This window comes from Otolemur garnettii, unplaced genomic scaffold, assembly GCF_000181295.1.
Source record: "Otolemur garnettii isolate 467f Iridium unplaced genomic scaffold, OtoGar3 scaffold00219, whole genome shotgun sequence".
NCBI classification, from domain to species: Eukaryota; Metazoa; Chordata; class Mammalia; order Primates; family Galagidae; genus Otolemur; species Otolemur garnettii.
In genome coordinates this window covers 1,442,019-1,456,725 of record NW_003852614.1, presented here as the reverse complement: position 1 = coordinate 1,456,725, position 14,707 = coordinate 1,442,019, and the positions used below count along the sequence as shown (strand labels likewise).

Here is a 14,707-nt window from a genome sequence, read left to right as displayed (position 1 = left end):
GTTATGATGCTACGGCACTCTACCCAGGGTGACAGAGTGAGACTTGGTATCAAGAACAACAACAAAAAAAAAAAAAAAAGAAAGAAAGAAAAGAAAAAACAAAGTAATAACCCTTATAATCAGATCCTTTTTTTCTAGTGCTCAGGGCATGAAAGTTTTCCACTGTCTTTGGAACTTTGTCTGCAAACATCTGCAATTTGTTAACATAGTTTATGGATTAGATGAGCAGTCATTTCTTGGTTGCCAGGTCGTCAAAGGAGGTGCAGCCCAAGGGTTTGCCATCGGGGATATCAAACAACACAGTGAGATTGGCCATGGTTGGTAGCAGGCGACTATGGGAAGTGGCAGTGTCTGAAAAGTGGGCCACATACATATCAGTAGCGGGTCCCCAAATAGTTCAACAACATTTTGTTAATAATGTTGATGAGTAAAATAGTTCCTGGCTGGGGCCACTTTCTGAGTGGAGTTTGCATGTTGTCCCCACCTTTGTATGTTTTTTCTCCAGGTACTCTAGTTTCCTCCCACATCCAAAAAACGTACATATTAGATGAATTAGCAAGTCTAAATGGTCTCAGTATAAATGAGTATGGGTGGGTGTGACTGTGCCCCGTGACAGAATGACATTCTGTCCAGGATTGGTATCTGCCTTCTGCCTTGTGCCACCAGGATAGGTTCTGGCCCTACCCATGACTCTGAACTAAAATAAGCAAATTGGAAATTTTATGAATAAATAAATACAAATTATTGTGAAATAAAAATTGTAAAGTAGCTGATAATCATACAAATGCACAACAATAAATGATAAACCCTGAGCAAGACTGTTATATCTATTATTGTTTGCTTTTGAACTATGTGGTGATAGATGTTCCTTACAATTTTCACTTTGCAAAAATATATTTCTTGATTTTATTTAACCTACCATCACACCACTATGACTCTGATTCAGCAAAAATTGGGTGAAAAATATTTTACTCGTTTTTATTAATCTTTCTTAAGTGTATGTATAGCTCATATTTCAATGTTTAATATTAGAAGTATTTGGGGTCTTTATTCAGAAGTTTAGTGATGTTTTGTGACCAGAAATAATTCATAGGAACTTATCTCTTGTTTGTATGAATTAGCCTATGGAAAAATTGATTTTGTTATATGTCATTTTGCTTGAAGTCATACTAACAATATTCAATAAGGACTTACTGTACTATATAATTCATTTATTTATTGTGATTTTTTTGAGTCAGGATCTCACTTTGTTGTCCAAGCTAGAGTGTAGTGGAACAATCATAGCTCACTGCAGCCTCAAACACCTGGCCTCAACTGATCCTCCCACCTGGGACTCCCAAAAAAGCAATCCTCCTACTTTAGACTCCCAAAACACTAGGATCAGACTCGTGAGCCACCATTTCTGGCCCTATTGTGCTTATTTTTGTCTGTGTCTTCTATATAAGCTCCCCAAGGGCAGGGGTTTGCTTTATTTGTTCTGTTTTGTTGAGTTTACTGCTATAACCCCAAAGTCCTAGAACCATGTCTGGCACATATCAAGTGTTCCATGAATATTTGTTGAATTAAGGCTGAATGTCTATATCCATGGTACCTAGGTAAAGGTCTCACACAGAGTTGGTGCTCAATTAACGTTTATTGAATTGAACTGAGTTCTAAGTTCTGCAGAAGGACTTAGAATAGACTTATTGTACTGGAGTGGTTCACTGTATGGACTCTGGAATCAAATGGCCAGGATTTGTATCCTTATTAATGTCGCTTCCAGCTATGTTACCTGGCTGTGTTAACATCTCTGAGCCTCAATTTCTCACTGATAAAACTAAGATAATAACACTACCTTACTAAGGTTTTTGTTTGTTTGTTTGTTTTTTGTTTTGCATATAAAGCACTTAGGACTTTGTAAAGACTCAAAAATTGGTAGTTAAAGACAAAATAAGAGCAACAAAAAGATAGAGCTTTTCTGGCATGTCATCCTTCCTTCATCCCTCTGCAGACTGAGCTAGGAGAGAGTAAGAGGATGTCCTTGGACAGGTATTCCCAAGTTTTACTCCAGTCTCACAGAATGGTTTTTCTCACTTCAGATCTCTTCTTATCTCTCTGCCATTCCTGGACTCCTTTTACTGTTGGCATCCTAAAACTGCTTTCTCCCCAACATAATCGTGCAAAGGTGGAGTCAAGAATGTAGGGACTTGTGGGGCAGGGACAAGGACTTACAGCTTCTTGCTAACCCCTGTTCTAAGGGTTGAGTCCCTCACTGGTAATGGTAGAAGGTCAAGTGTGAGGTCATAGTAATTTCAGGGCCTAAAGGCTGAGAGAGCAATAGTCCTGTGGAGATGGCACTGACAGGAGAGTGAGCCTAATATGCTGCCTTCTTCCTTGGTCCCTTGTAAGAAAGAGCACCTTCCTCCCACCATTCTGCTCCAACATCCCTTTGGTCCGTTCTGCTTCCTTGTCTTTACTTCTGGTGGCCCTAACTCAGAGCAAGCCTGGGAACCCATTGAGCATCTCCCTGCAACTCCCTCTTGGAAGTGGGGTGGGGTGGAGTGGGGGGAGGATAGGCTGGAGTTGGGCATATAGGGGCATGATGAGATCCGGTGCCTGAGCTCTCCTGTGGCCCACGTCCTCTGCCTTCTCCCTAGGGTCGGTGATACCCCAGAGATCCGTGGGGCTGGGGCTGAGCCTAAGGGTGCCACTGCCTCTGTTCCTTTAAGGAGCTGCTGTTTAGCATTCCTGCCGCTGCTGCTGCCGCTGCCTGACTCTGCGCACTGATTGGCTGGAATCAACTGAGAAGGGAGCCAGGGAGAGATGCTCTTGACTCCACTCAGATCCATCCTGGGGACCACAGCAGAAGCGGTTCTCGCAGCACCCAGACTCTCCCTGGGCTCCCGCTTCTTCTTTGCCCCTGGGCCTTGGCCCAGGAGTCACAACGGGCGACACGGAGCCGCCAGTGCTGGAGGGGGAGCCATGGGTGCGGGGCGGCGTTGGGGCAGAGGCCCCGGGACGCCCGCCCGGCCCCAGGCCCCGCTCCGCCAGGGCGCCTCCACGGGTACCCCCCCCTTCCTGGTCCGAGCAGTGTGAGTGTGCCCGGGAAGCCGGCAGCGGCGGCGGCAGTGGTGGCGGCGGCGTGGAAACAGGCGTGGGCTGGGGGGTCCGAGCTGCGGGGGGCAGTGTCATGCACAAGCACCAGCACTGCTGTAAGTGCCCCGAGTGCTATGAGGTGACTCGCCTGGCCGCCCTGCGGCGCCTCGAGCCTCCAGGTTACGGGGACTGGCAGGTGCCCGATCCCTACGGGCCAGGTGGGGGCAATGGGGCCAGCACAGGTTATGGGGGCTACAGCTCGCAGACCTTGCCCTCGCAGGCGGGGGCCACCCCCACCCCTCGCACCAAGGCCAAGCTCATCCCCACAGGCCGGGATGTGGGGCCAGTGGCCCCTAAGCCAGTCCCAGGCAAGAGCACCCCCAAACTCAACGGCAGTGGCCCCAGTTGGTGGCCTGAGTGCACCTGTACCAACCGGGACTGGTATGAGCAGGTATGGACCAGCGGGGGTGGTGGGGGTGGGGGCAGTGGTGGGGCAACCTCAGAGGGCTGGAGAGTGGGGCCCTAGAGGCCTGGGATGCAGCAGGGGCTGCTGGGACTCCAAACTGGTGGACCCTGAGCCCTAGCATTGCATCTGGGCAAAGAGAGGTGGTTGGAAATGTGTGGCTCCTTGTGTGTGTCTGTTTTGGGGGGTCTCCATTTGGAGGCAGTTAGAAAGAGCTGTATGTGTCAGGGGGTGAAGGTATGGCGGAGGGGCACATTTTCCTGTGTCGGGGAATTGGGTTTGTCTCAGTGCGGGGGTTTGGTAATGTTTCTGTGTCTGGCAGGGGGCGGGAGGTTCTGCGGGGGCTGTGTGTGGTATGTGTCTCCACAGGAGAGGAGGAGGGGGCATGGTGTTCTGCGTAGGGGGGACATATGTGTGTGTATGTATGTGTGTGGAGGAAGGCAATGGAGCTCCTGTGAATCTATGTGGAGGAGTCCATGTGCCTGGCTCACCAAGCTTCCTCCCTTGATGCCATGAGTCCCTCTCCATCCCAGTCCCTTTGTGTGTGAATGTGCACATGGACGTGTGGGGATGTGTCTCTGAATGTGAAGGTGTCTCTGTAGATAAGGTTGCAGGGATCGTTGTGTTTGTGTGTGTGGCTACATGTGTATGTGTGTGAGCATGTGGCTGCAAGAGTGCACGCGTGTGCTTGTGTGTGTGTGTGTGGGGGGGGGTATATCCTTGGTGAGAGGCACTTGACAGGCGGGGGTGGGGGAGCAAGAGACACATCCCAAGCAAGGCTGAGAGGCTGCTGAGAAGGACAGACTCTTTTGTCCAAGCAGTTCTGAAGTGTGTATGCTGAGGTGGGGGTGTTGGGGGGGGTGATTGAAGCAAAGAAGCTTCCTCGCTTCAGAGCAGGCATGGTGCCTGGAGCCAGGCAAGGGACAGCTGCCCTGGTGCAGGGACTAGCCCCAGTAGGCCATGTCCCTCTTAGGTACCCCCAGATGTGAGAGAGCTTAGCCCCCCAGCCCTGACTTTGCACAGCTTGGGAGCCTCTGGGTGCCGGGCACAACTCTGGCTTCCACTCCCAGTCTAAACTGCCAGCTTAGAAAATGGAAGGAGCATCTGTGGGAGAAGCAGCAAAATGGAGGCTGGGCCGGCAGAGCCAGGTCCCTGGCACACAAAACGGAGGGCCTGTCTGAATATTCAACTCTGCAGCTTCCAGGGTGGAGAGAGAGGATGAGGAGGGTTTGCTGTTGAGGGCAGGTACTGACTGCCCCAAGCTGGTGACCATTCTGGCTGCCTCTGTCCTCCTCTGGGGATCAGATATGCTCTTACTCAGAAGCAAAGGTGGGGACTTCCTGGAGAGAGGAGTCTTCTGTTTTGGCCTTCTGTCTGTCCACACTTACTGCTTCTCTTGTCCCTTGCTTTGGCCCTTTGTCCTCTCTCCTGAGTGCCATCTCTCCCTTGTTCCTTTGTCCTGGGGCCCTTCCCTTGTAAATACCTTCTTAAGTCTGTCCTGCCTAACTGGAAGACCAGTGCCAATCCCAGAGCTGAGCCAGTTAGCTGGGGTTTCTTTGCCAGGGCTTATCCCTGGATGGCCCCTGTCCCTAGCAGCAAGATCCTTGAGTAGAGGTAGGGTAGGGGCTAGAGGGTAGACCACTGGAAGTCAGAAGCCTCTGGGTACCACCTGAGCTTGGCTTAAGGCATGGCTTGTCACATGTGGGCTCACACGGTAGACTAGGCATACAAGAGCTACATGGGTGTCCTTTTGCCTGTGTGTCTGTTGCATGGTACTTAAGGCAGCTGTATTGATTCCGGGTCTCTGAAGAACCATCACTTCTTCCTCCTGAGATCCGGAACTAGGGTGAGGCTACAGCTGGAGTCCTCCCACCAGCTCCCAGGGCTGCAGGGCAGGAAGTTTTGGGGCCAAACCCAGAAATGGTGGAAGCATGACTAACTAACCCTCTCCCCCTCTCTGCTTCTAGAAGCCAAAGCTGTGTGAGGTGGAGATGGGATAGGGGAAGCAGAGCAGGGCATGTGGAGAAGCCCCCACCCTGGGTTTCCAGCTTTCCTCTTCTGAGGAAGATGTCAGGGTCAGGAAAGGGACAACATAGCTAGTAAAAGTTTGAGAAGTGCCAGGATACCTGAGGAGAGAGACAAGAGGGCTCCTGCATTCTTGGGGATGAGAGTGAGAACCAGGGTGCAGGTGCAGAAGCATTTTCACTTGACACAACAATGTCCTCTCTGGGAGGCCACCTCTGTGGGTTGATCAAACCAACCCTGTGTTTCTGCCTCCTTCCCTTCCCTATTCTCCTATGGCTATTATGTATTGAAGACAATAGACTCTGTTGTCAATCAGTCTGTGGGTCATCAACTTTTCCCTCATCCACTGTCCCACTCCTGGCTTTGCCTCTGATTCCTGACCAGATCCCTCCCTGGCCCTTTCTGCTTGGAAACACAAAGGGTTCAGGACCAAAATTCCCTTTGTAGAAAATGAGTTAGGACTTTACCTCCTTCTACCTATTCGAGGAATTAGGTTCCTGGAACCACAGAAGGAGGTATTCTGAAGAGTGTAACTTTGCTTTTTCTCATGAGCTCTAATGGGGGAAGGAGTTGAGTGACCAAAACATCAGTGGCCTTGATAGTTTACTGTAATCAAAAGAGCACTTAGAGATCCAGGTTCTAGTCCTTGCTCTGCCACTAACCCCTAGTGTGCTCTTAGGCACATTCCATGTTCTCTCTGGGCCTCAGTGTCACTACTTGTCACATGAGTGGAGTGGGACAAGATGATGTCTGCTGTCCTTACAGCACTAACGTGGTGGGAGTATGTGATTCCCAAGTTAGGGAGAGCTGTGGTTCATAAGGGTAGGGCCATTGGGTACCCACTATGTATGCTGGGTATGGCATGGTTTGCCTGCCATGCTTCATCTCTGCCATCTCCCTTAGGGTATCCCTGAACCACTTCTACTGAACCCTGAGGCCCTGAAGCCCAACCTCTTGGTGTGTGCACCACTGGCGGGTCAGTCTCAGACAATGTACGCTAACTGAGCAACTGAGTTTAGCCTGAGTTGGTTGGAAGCAAGAGGAAGGGAGTGGCCTCCTTGGGGTCAACCTGTCCCTATCTGTGGCCAAGAGGTGCCCTGGGGTGTACTTGGGCTATCCTACTTTATGGAGTAAGGAGGCAGATTGATAGGGGGTAGATACCTGAGAGGTCAAGAGGCTTTGAGGGAACTGCTTGTGTCTTTCCCTAGGTGAATGGCAGCGATGGAATGTTCAAATATGAGGAAATAGTACTTGAGCGGGTGAGTCTACCAGTGGGGAAGGAATGAAAGGGGTGGAGAGGGTTGGAGCCTTGCAAAACACATGGAGGGACCTGCATTGAGAGAATGGGGAAACAGCAGCCCTCAGAGGAAACTTCACTGCATCAATCAATCAGCCCACTAACAAATATTAATTGACCTTGCTCACTGAGGCCTAGAAAATTGTGGAAGGGATGGGTTTGCTGAGGCCTCCCTGACAGAATTGTTGGTATAGATTGGGAAACTGCCAGGTTTCTGAGAAATGTGGCCTGGCCTGCTATGGCCCTTTCTGAGGTCTGGAGAAGTTGGTCTGGTACATAGAGGGAGATGGGGTGCCCAGAACCCTCCTTTGTGCCCCCAGAGTGAACAGACTGTGTCCTTCCACCCCTTTCTATAGGGCAACTCTGGCCTAGGCTTCAGTATTGCAGGTGGCATCGACAATCCCCATGTCCCCGATGACCCTGGCATCTTTATTACCAAGATCATCCCTGGTGGAGCAGCTGCCATGGATGGGAGGCTGGGGTGAGATGGCCTGGAAGTAGGGTTATGGGTGGCATGGGCAGGATGGAGATGGGCGGGGGCTGGCCTGGAAGATGATCTTTCCATTAGATCTGAGAGGGGAAAGAGTAGAGGAGGGATGATGAGTGGAGGAGACAGGAGGGGGAGAAAGTGGGAGAGTGGGTAGAGGGATGGTGGCACAGTGTCATGCATCTTGGGCTTCCCCTGCAGGGTGAATGACTGTGTGCTACGAGTGAATGAGGTGGACGTGTCGGAGGTGGTGCACAGCCGGGCAGTGGAGGCACTGAAGGAGGCAGGCCCTGTGGTGCGGTTGGTGGTGCGGAGGCGACAGCCCCCACCTGAGACCATCATGGAGGTCAATCTGCTCAAAGGGCCCAAAGGTGCGGCCCTTCTGGTTCCTGTGCTCTGGCCAGAGTCCCTGGCCCCAGGTCCTAGCTGGCCCCATAGGGAATGGCCTTACTCCTTGCCTTACTCCCCCTGTTCCACCTCATGCCTTCTTTCTTGACCCTTACTGACCTTGTGGGTGGCAGCCTAGTGTTTGGGATCCCTTGGAGAAGCTCCTGTGGTACCAGTGGGTTGCATGGGGTTGTAGGGTTATATTTGGTATTGACAACACTCTAACCTTTCCTTGTGGTCCTCTCCCACTCCCTGTTGGCTCCTACCCAGGCCTGGGTTTCAGCATTGCTGGGGGCATTGGCAACCAGCACATCCCAGGAGACAACAGCATCTATATCACCAAGATCATTGAGGGGGGTGCTGCTCAGAAGGATGGACGCCTACAGATTGGGGACCGGCTGCTGGCGGTGAGATAGACTTCACAGGGATACCCCAAATGGTAGGGTGGGAAGGAGGAGCTCCAGCATCCTCTCGCTCCACCTGAACCTCACTCAGGGACAAGGCATTATGGGGAATTTCAAGAGTATCATCTGAGTTGTGTTTACCCAAATATCAAAGCCCTAGGTCTTGCCATGGCTCGGGTCCCTTCACTTGCCCTACCCCTACTTCCTGTCTCTGCTCCTCACAGCTCTATGCCTTGACCTCTGCTAGCACACTTTTGAATTTCACTGAAATGGTACCCCCTCATGGATACCTGGAGAGGCCTTCCCTTCTCTCTAGTCCTAACCTGAGGCTTGTTTTCTTCTAGGTGAACAACACCAATCTGCAGGATGTGAGGCATGAGGAAGCTGTGGCCTCACTGAAGAACACATCTGATATGGTCTATCTGAAGGTGGCTAAGCCAGGCAGCCTCCACCTCAACGACATGTATGCTCCCCCTGACTACGCCAGCAGTACGTACCCATCAGCCACTGCCCCCGGCCTAAAGTCCTGTCGATTGGTTTCTGGAGGGGAAGAACTTCATTCCCCTTGTTAAGAGGGAGCAAGCACAGAGGATAGTGCTCAGAATAACTGAGTCCAGATCTCAGCTCTGTCCCTTAGAGCTGGGTGCCCCTAGACAAGTCCCTTTCACCTCTCTTTAGTATCCTCTTTGGCAAAAAGAAAGCTAATGATATATGTGCTGCCTTCCATGTAGGCCTGCTGCTGCACAGATCAAATGAGATCATGGTTGAGAAAGCCCTTGGAAAACTGTATTAGGCTATAGAGATGTGAGAGATTATTATTAGTCACACCTCCAGTCATGCCTTTCTTTGTAGACTGCCTTGACTTCAGCTCTTTCTAAGACTCACAGGAGTGAGCCCAGGATTTAGAAAGGGACTGCGGAGGAGGAACCCTGGGTGGGGGTGTGGATGGAGTGAGGAGGAGCCGCCTTGGGAATGAACATTTCTTGGTCTCTTTTGCACCTAAAGTGGGGTGTGGGGGAAAGTCCTCGGAGGGGGTTGGGGTAGGGTACCTGTACCAGTCTCTGAACTTTTATCTCCCTTTCTTGATTCCAGCTTTCACTGCCTTGGCTGACAACCACATAAGCCATAACTCCAGCCTGGGTTATCTTGGGGCTGTGGAGAGCAAGGTCAACTACCCTGCTCCTCCTCAGGTTCCCTCTACCCGCTACTCTCCTATCCCCAGGCACATGCTGGCTGAGGAGGATTTTACCAGGTAAGAGCTTCACCCCCCTATCCCTTCTAACAAGGGATGGGGAAGAAGAGGAATCCGTTTCTGGAGGGCCACAGGCCTCTTTGTAGTGTGGAAAAGAAGAGGATAAGGCCTTCATCACTCCTGGCTTTGGGGTCTGGGTCCTTCTCTCAGCCCTTGGGGCTTTGGAATGGGACAGAGGTAGCTGTAAGGACAAGTTCTACCATCAGGGGGAGTGCTGAATGAGTGGCTCCGATCCGAAAGTGCGGATGAAGGGTAGGGTGGGGCGTTCAGGGGGCTGCGAGTTTCCTGTCCTGAGATAGTAGCAGCCCCCTCCGCTGCAACCTTTCCAAATCAGAGAAGAAAGCAGTCCGGGTGATGGGGTTGGTTGGAATCTGAGAGGCTGACCGGCTCAGGGGCCTAGCGGGGAACAGCCCCACCCCACTGGTGGCGGTGGCTGCGCCGGCCGGCAGTAGAACGGGTCTGGCCGGCTGGGGTTCCCGGGGACAGGTTTGCGGGGTGGGGCCTGGTAGGCTGCTGGGCAGGCTGCACTGGAGCCGGAAGGGGTGTCGGACTAGGGAGAGGCAGAGGAGCCATGGAGAGGGCCCGCAAGTTCTCAGGTTCCAGCTTGGCCTTGGGCTTGGGATCGGCCTCGGCTTCTGCCTGGAGGAGGGCTTCACAAAAGTGGGCCTGGCCGCTCCGTTCTCTGCGGCCCGGAGGGGATGTCAGGTAGGAGTGCAAGGTTATGGAGCAACAGCATCTGAGACTGGGGAAGGAGTCTCACCTTTGAGATTGGGAGCAAGAAAGGAGGAGCCTTGCTTGGGGCTGGGGACCCCTCCAATGACAGATGCTTATAACAAATGAAAGGACGGGTGATGGGTGAGGAAAGTGTGCTGGGAGTCTGGTTGTATGGATATCAATATATGTGCAGCTATTTGCTCTCACCTGATGACACTGTGACTATTTACAGAGGGGTTCCTTAGATATGGTTAGTTTCACTCAGGTTTTTCATGAGCTTGTGTCCTCTCTTCAGTCTGGCTCCTAAGCTCCTTTGGGGGTCCTGGTATATCCTTTCTTTTTCCTTCCTTGCCTTCTCTCTCTCTCTCTCTTTCTTTCCTTCTTCCTTTCCTTTCCTTACTGGCCTCTAGCAATCCCCCCACCTCAACCTCCCCAGTAGCTGGGACTACAGGTGCTAGCCACCTCACCCAGATCTAGGATTTCTTTATCTCTGTCTCCACATCACCTGGCAGAGGTACATAGGGGTAACTACTGACTAAATATGTTGTTGAGAAAGGTAGGAGGGGTCATAGTTGGTGGGTGGGAATTTTGAGACTGCAGAGTAGCATGTGTAAAGTAAGTATGCATATCTTGTGTGGGTGGTGAGTGCAGTCAACCCCAGGGTGATTCCACTGCCCCTGACTGGTTCCTTTTCTTATAGTCCAGGGTCCATAATACTGATTGGTAGGATAGGAGAATCTAGGAAGGAAAAGAATCAGTGAATGGGCTCTGAGATTTTGTCTCTAGAGTTGAGGGTGTTTGTTGACCTGAGAAGAGAAGGGACTGTCCACTGAGAAGCTGACTCTAAGGCTTCAGGAAGAAGGGAGGGAAGAGGAACTGAAACTTGGCACCTGACAGAAAATAGCAGCCAAACAGGTTTCAGGAGACAAAGGGAGAAACAGGGTATCATACATAGGGACCCAAGTCCTTACTCCCTACAGCCAGTATGGCTCTTGTTCCAGGCTGGCCTTCACAGGGACAACAGTTCATATCTACCTTGTCCTGACTCCTCCACTTCTTTCCCACCAGAGAGCCTCGAAAGATCATCCTGCACAAGGGATCCACAGGCCTTGGCTTCAACATTGTAGGAGGAGAGGATGGAGAAGGCATTTTTGTCTCCTTTATCCTGGCAGGAGGCCCAGCTGACCTGAGTGGGGAGCTGCGGAGAGGAGACCGGATTTTATCGGTGAGGAGACAAAGGCACGGTGGGAGGATGGGAGTTATGCCAGTCTGAAAGAGAAGAGGGGAGATATTGCTTCCTCCAAGGAATGCTTTGGATGAGGGAAGGGCTAAGAACTGGAGAACACTTACATTTTTAAAATAGACATCCTTAGTGAGGGATAGGGACCAAGACCAGACTTACCCTTGAGGAGGGAATGAATGTCTCTTGGATCTTAACCTTAATTGGCATTTTACCTCTATGATGATATATATACATTTTTGCAGTTTTTGAGCAGGGCTGGGTTTGAACCTACCACCTCTGGTATATGGGCCTGGCGCCCTACCTCTTTGAGCCACAGGCGCCGCCCTGAAGATATATATATTTTTTGTTTGTTTGTTTTTTGTTTTGGGGGGGGAGCAGAGTCTCACTTTGCCTTGGGTAGAATGCCATGGCATCACAGCTCACAGCAACCTCAAACTCTCAGGCTTAAACGATTCTCTTGCCTCAGCCTTCTGAGTAGCAGGCATCTGCCACAATGCCTGGCTATTTTTAGAGACAGGGGGGTCTCACGCTGCCTCAGGCTGATCTCCAACCCATGAGCTCAGGTAATCCACCTGCCTCGGCCTCCCAAGTGCTAGGAATACAGGCATGAGTCACAGCACCTGGCCCTCTGTGAAGATAATTATTGCACTAGATATATATCCTTTAGGTCCCCTTTAGGGACAAGGATGGACTACTGGGAAACACATCTGAATGCTCAGGGATGGGCTGCCTATATTCCTCCCTCTCCTAACTGCTAGGACTGAGGACTCTCCTTCTGGAGTGGTTCACAGCTTCTGTCTTTGGACAGGTGAATGGAGTGAACCTGAGGAATGCAACTCATGAACAAGCTGCAGCTGCTCTGAAACGGGCTGGCCAGTCAGTCACCATTGTGGCCCAGTACAGACCTGAAGGTAAGGGAAGGTGGGAAGTGATGATGTGGAGGAATTTGTATTGGCTTTTGCCATCGTAGGTAACAAAGCCACTTGTTCAGTTTCCTTCTACCTAGGGCAGTAACCTCTTCCTCTTTCCTTTTCCTTCTGGATGGGGGTTTGTCTTGGTGTCTAGGAAGCATCAGTCCAGGCCAGACGTCCTCAAACTACAGCCTGCGGGCCACATGCGGCTGCTAAGGACATTTATCCGGCCCGCCGGGTGTTTTTGCCGCCCCTGCCTGTCCTGCTTAGCAGCCAACTCGTCCCAGGGCCCGCAGTCCAGCCCTCCAACGGTCTGAGGGACAGTGAACTGGCCCCCTGTTTAAAAAGTTTGAGGACCCCTGGTCCAGGCTATGCTCCCGGCTTACTGATCAGGGCTGCAGTGCAACTAAAGACCAGTAGTGGGCAGCAGCCTACGGGAAGAAGTGCAGAAATTAGGGCGGTGGGAAAAAGGGGAGGGGGCAGAGGGCTGAGAGGCAAAGACAGGGAAAAGAACAACTCTTGGTTAGAAGGTCCTCAGAGAGAAGAGATTCCACCTCTCAAGAGACCATGGGTCAAACTTCTGTGATCACCCTACTTTCCTCCCCTCATCAATTTGAACGTGAAAGAGCCATAAAACGCACTGAAAAAGCGATAGAATGCTCTGGGAGTAGTGAATCGCCAAACTATCCAGTCCTCCTACCGGGGGCCTTCTTTGTACTCTAATCGAGCATTCCCCTGGCTGGAGCAAATGGGTGGGGCTAGTTATGCAAATGAAGTTTGATTGGCTGTGGCCAACCGCGGCCCAGGTGCCGAGGTGAGTTGCTGGGAGGCGCGCCCTAGCCTGTCGGCCGGCGGGATACCCATTGGCCAGTCGAGCTCGGCCTCCACCCGCACGCTCCGCCCCTGACTCTGGCGGAGGGCGGCGGGCGCCCCTCCTTTCCCCCCCTCACGCGCCTCAGGCGTCTCCTCCCCCCTCCTCTCTCCTCCCTCTTCCCTCCTCCCGCGCGCCCCGCTTTGTGTCCGGGGTCTCCCGCGCAGGACGGAGGGACTGGCCTCAGCTGGCGTTATCTCAACACTAGACCTGGACTCCGACCCGGCCCCAGGTGAGGTGGGGCGGATGGGGGTCATCCCCCCCTCAGTCCTCTCCTAGCCTCTCTACGGTTCTGTTCTCAGCCTTCTTTTCCAACACTGCACACCCGGTTCTGCCCTTTCCCCCTAACGCCTTGGCTGCGTATCCTCAGCCTCCTTCTGAGCCCCTCATGAGGGCCCCTTGGAGAGCCACGCGGGGCGAAGCGCCAGCTCTCCGGCCACTGGGCCCTGTCTAGCCTTTACTTCTTTGCCATCACCTTTCCCCACCCGCGAAGTGTCTTCCCTTCTCACCCCAGGGCCTCAGTCCTGCCTGCAGCCCTCTTCCTGCTTCCTGCTGCGCCCCCAGCAGCTCTCTAATCCATTTTCTCCGAGGAGTTTCCTAAATCTTCCTCTTCCCCCACACGCGTTTCTTCACCCAACCTGGCACCCTCTGGGAACACCCGAGATTGGTTTGGTATTCTGCCCCTCTCCCTTTTGTTTCCAAGGTTCTCATGCTATTGCCGAATTCTTTTTCTTCCCTTTTCCCTTTGTAAGGCGGCCTTTGTCCCTAAGGGCTGCTGCGCCTGCGGGATCTCTTTGGACACCTAGGCCCTGTGGGTCAGTTACTGAGGTGGAGGAAGGGGCCTCTTTCCAGGCAGGTGCTCTAGTTCCGTGATGAGAAGCGGAGAGACAGGCAGCCCTGTCGTCAAGCTGAGGGGAGTCGCCTACCTGTGTCCTTTCTGTTCCCATCCCCTGCTTGTTCATTGCTTCAAGAGCCTGTAGGGAAAGAAGAGAGGGCCTACCACCTTTTGCCCGAGGCTTTTTTTGTTTGAGACAGAGCCTCGAGCTGTCCCCCTGGGTAGAGTGCTGTGGCATCACAGCTCACAGCAACCTCTAACTCCTGGGCTCAAGCAAGTCTCCTGCCTCAACCTCCCAAGTAGCTGGGACCACAGGCGCCTGCCACAACGCCCAGCTATTTTTTGGTTGCAGCCTCATTGTTTTTTGGCAGGCCCGGGCTGGATTCGAACCCGCCACCTTAGGTGTATGTGGCTGTTGCCTTAGCCACTTGAGCCACAGGGGACGAGCCTGCCTGAGGCTTTTTTAATGGTGGATGGAAGTGTAGGAAGTTAACTACAGGGTGTCCCAAAGTTCACCGTATATAGAAAAATTAAGAAATTCATTATTTGTTTTATATTTATATATCAATACGTAGAGAGTATTTTGTAAATATTTTTTAAAATTTTGTAATGACTCTTTTGTAAATAAAAATACGTTTGGCTACTGTGTGTATGGTGATCTTTGGGACACTCCTGTAACTGGATAGCTTGTTAGTCTGAGGTAATGGGAAAGATGGATGCAAATGGACTTTTTTTTTTTTTTT

At 51.9% G+C, this 14,707-nt stretch overlaps 1 protein-coding gene across 1 annotated transcript in view; it reads left to right on the top strand.

The window, feature by feature from the left end:
- Nucleotides 1-3,154: 3,154 nt before the first annotated feature.
- DLG3 (discs large MAGUK scaffold protein 3) overlaps nt 3,155-14,707 on the top strand; it is a 66,657-nt gene continuing 55,104 nt past the window's right edge. Inside the window, exons 1-9 of the mRNA XM_012812715.2 lie at nt 3,155-3,526; nt 6,772-6,822; nt 7,217-7,341; nt 7,549-7,718; nt 8,005-8,141; nt 8,483-8,627; nt 9,231-9,390; nt 11,173-11,329; nt 12,156-12,258. Coding sequence (XP_012668169.1) covers nt 3,170-3,526; nt 6,772-6,822; nt 7,217-7,341; nt 7,549-7,718; nt 8,005-8,141; nt 8,483-8,627; nt 9,231-9,390; nt 11,173-11,329; nt 12,156-12,258 — 1,405 coding nt within the window. The 5' untranslated portion in view covers nt 3,155-3,169. The remainder of the gene's footprint in view (nt 3,527-6,771; nt 6,823-7,216; nt 7,342-7,548; nt 7,719-8,004; nt 8,142-8,482; nt 8,628-9,230; nt 9,391-11,172; nt 11,330-12,155; nt 12,259-14,707) is intronic.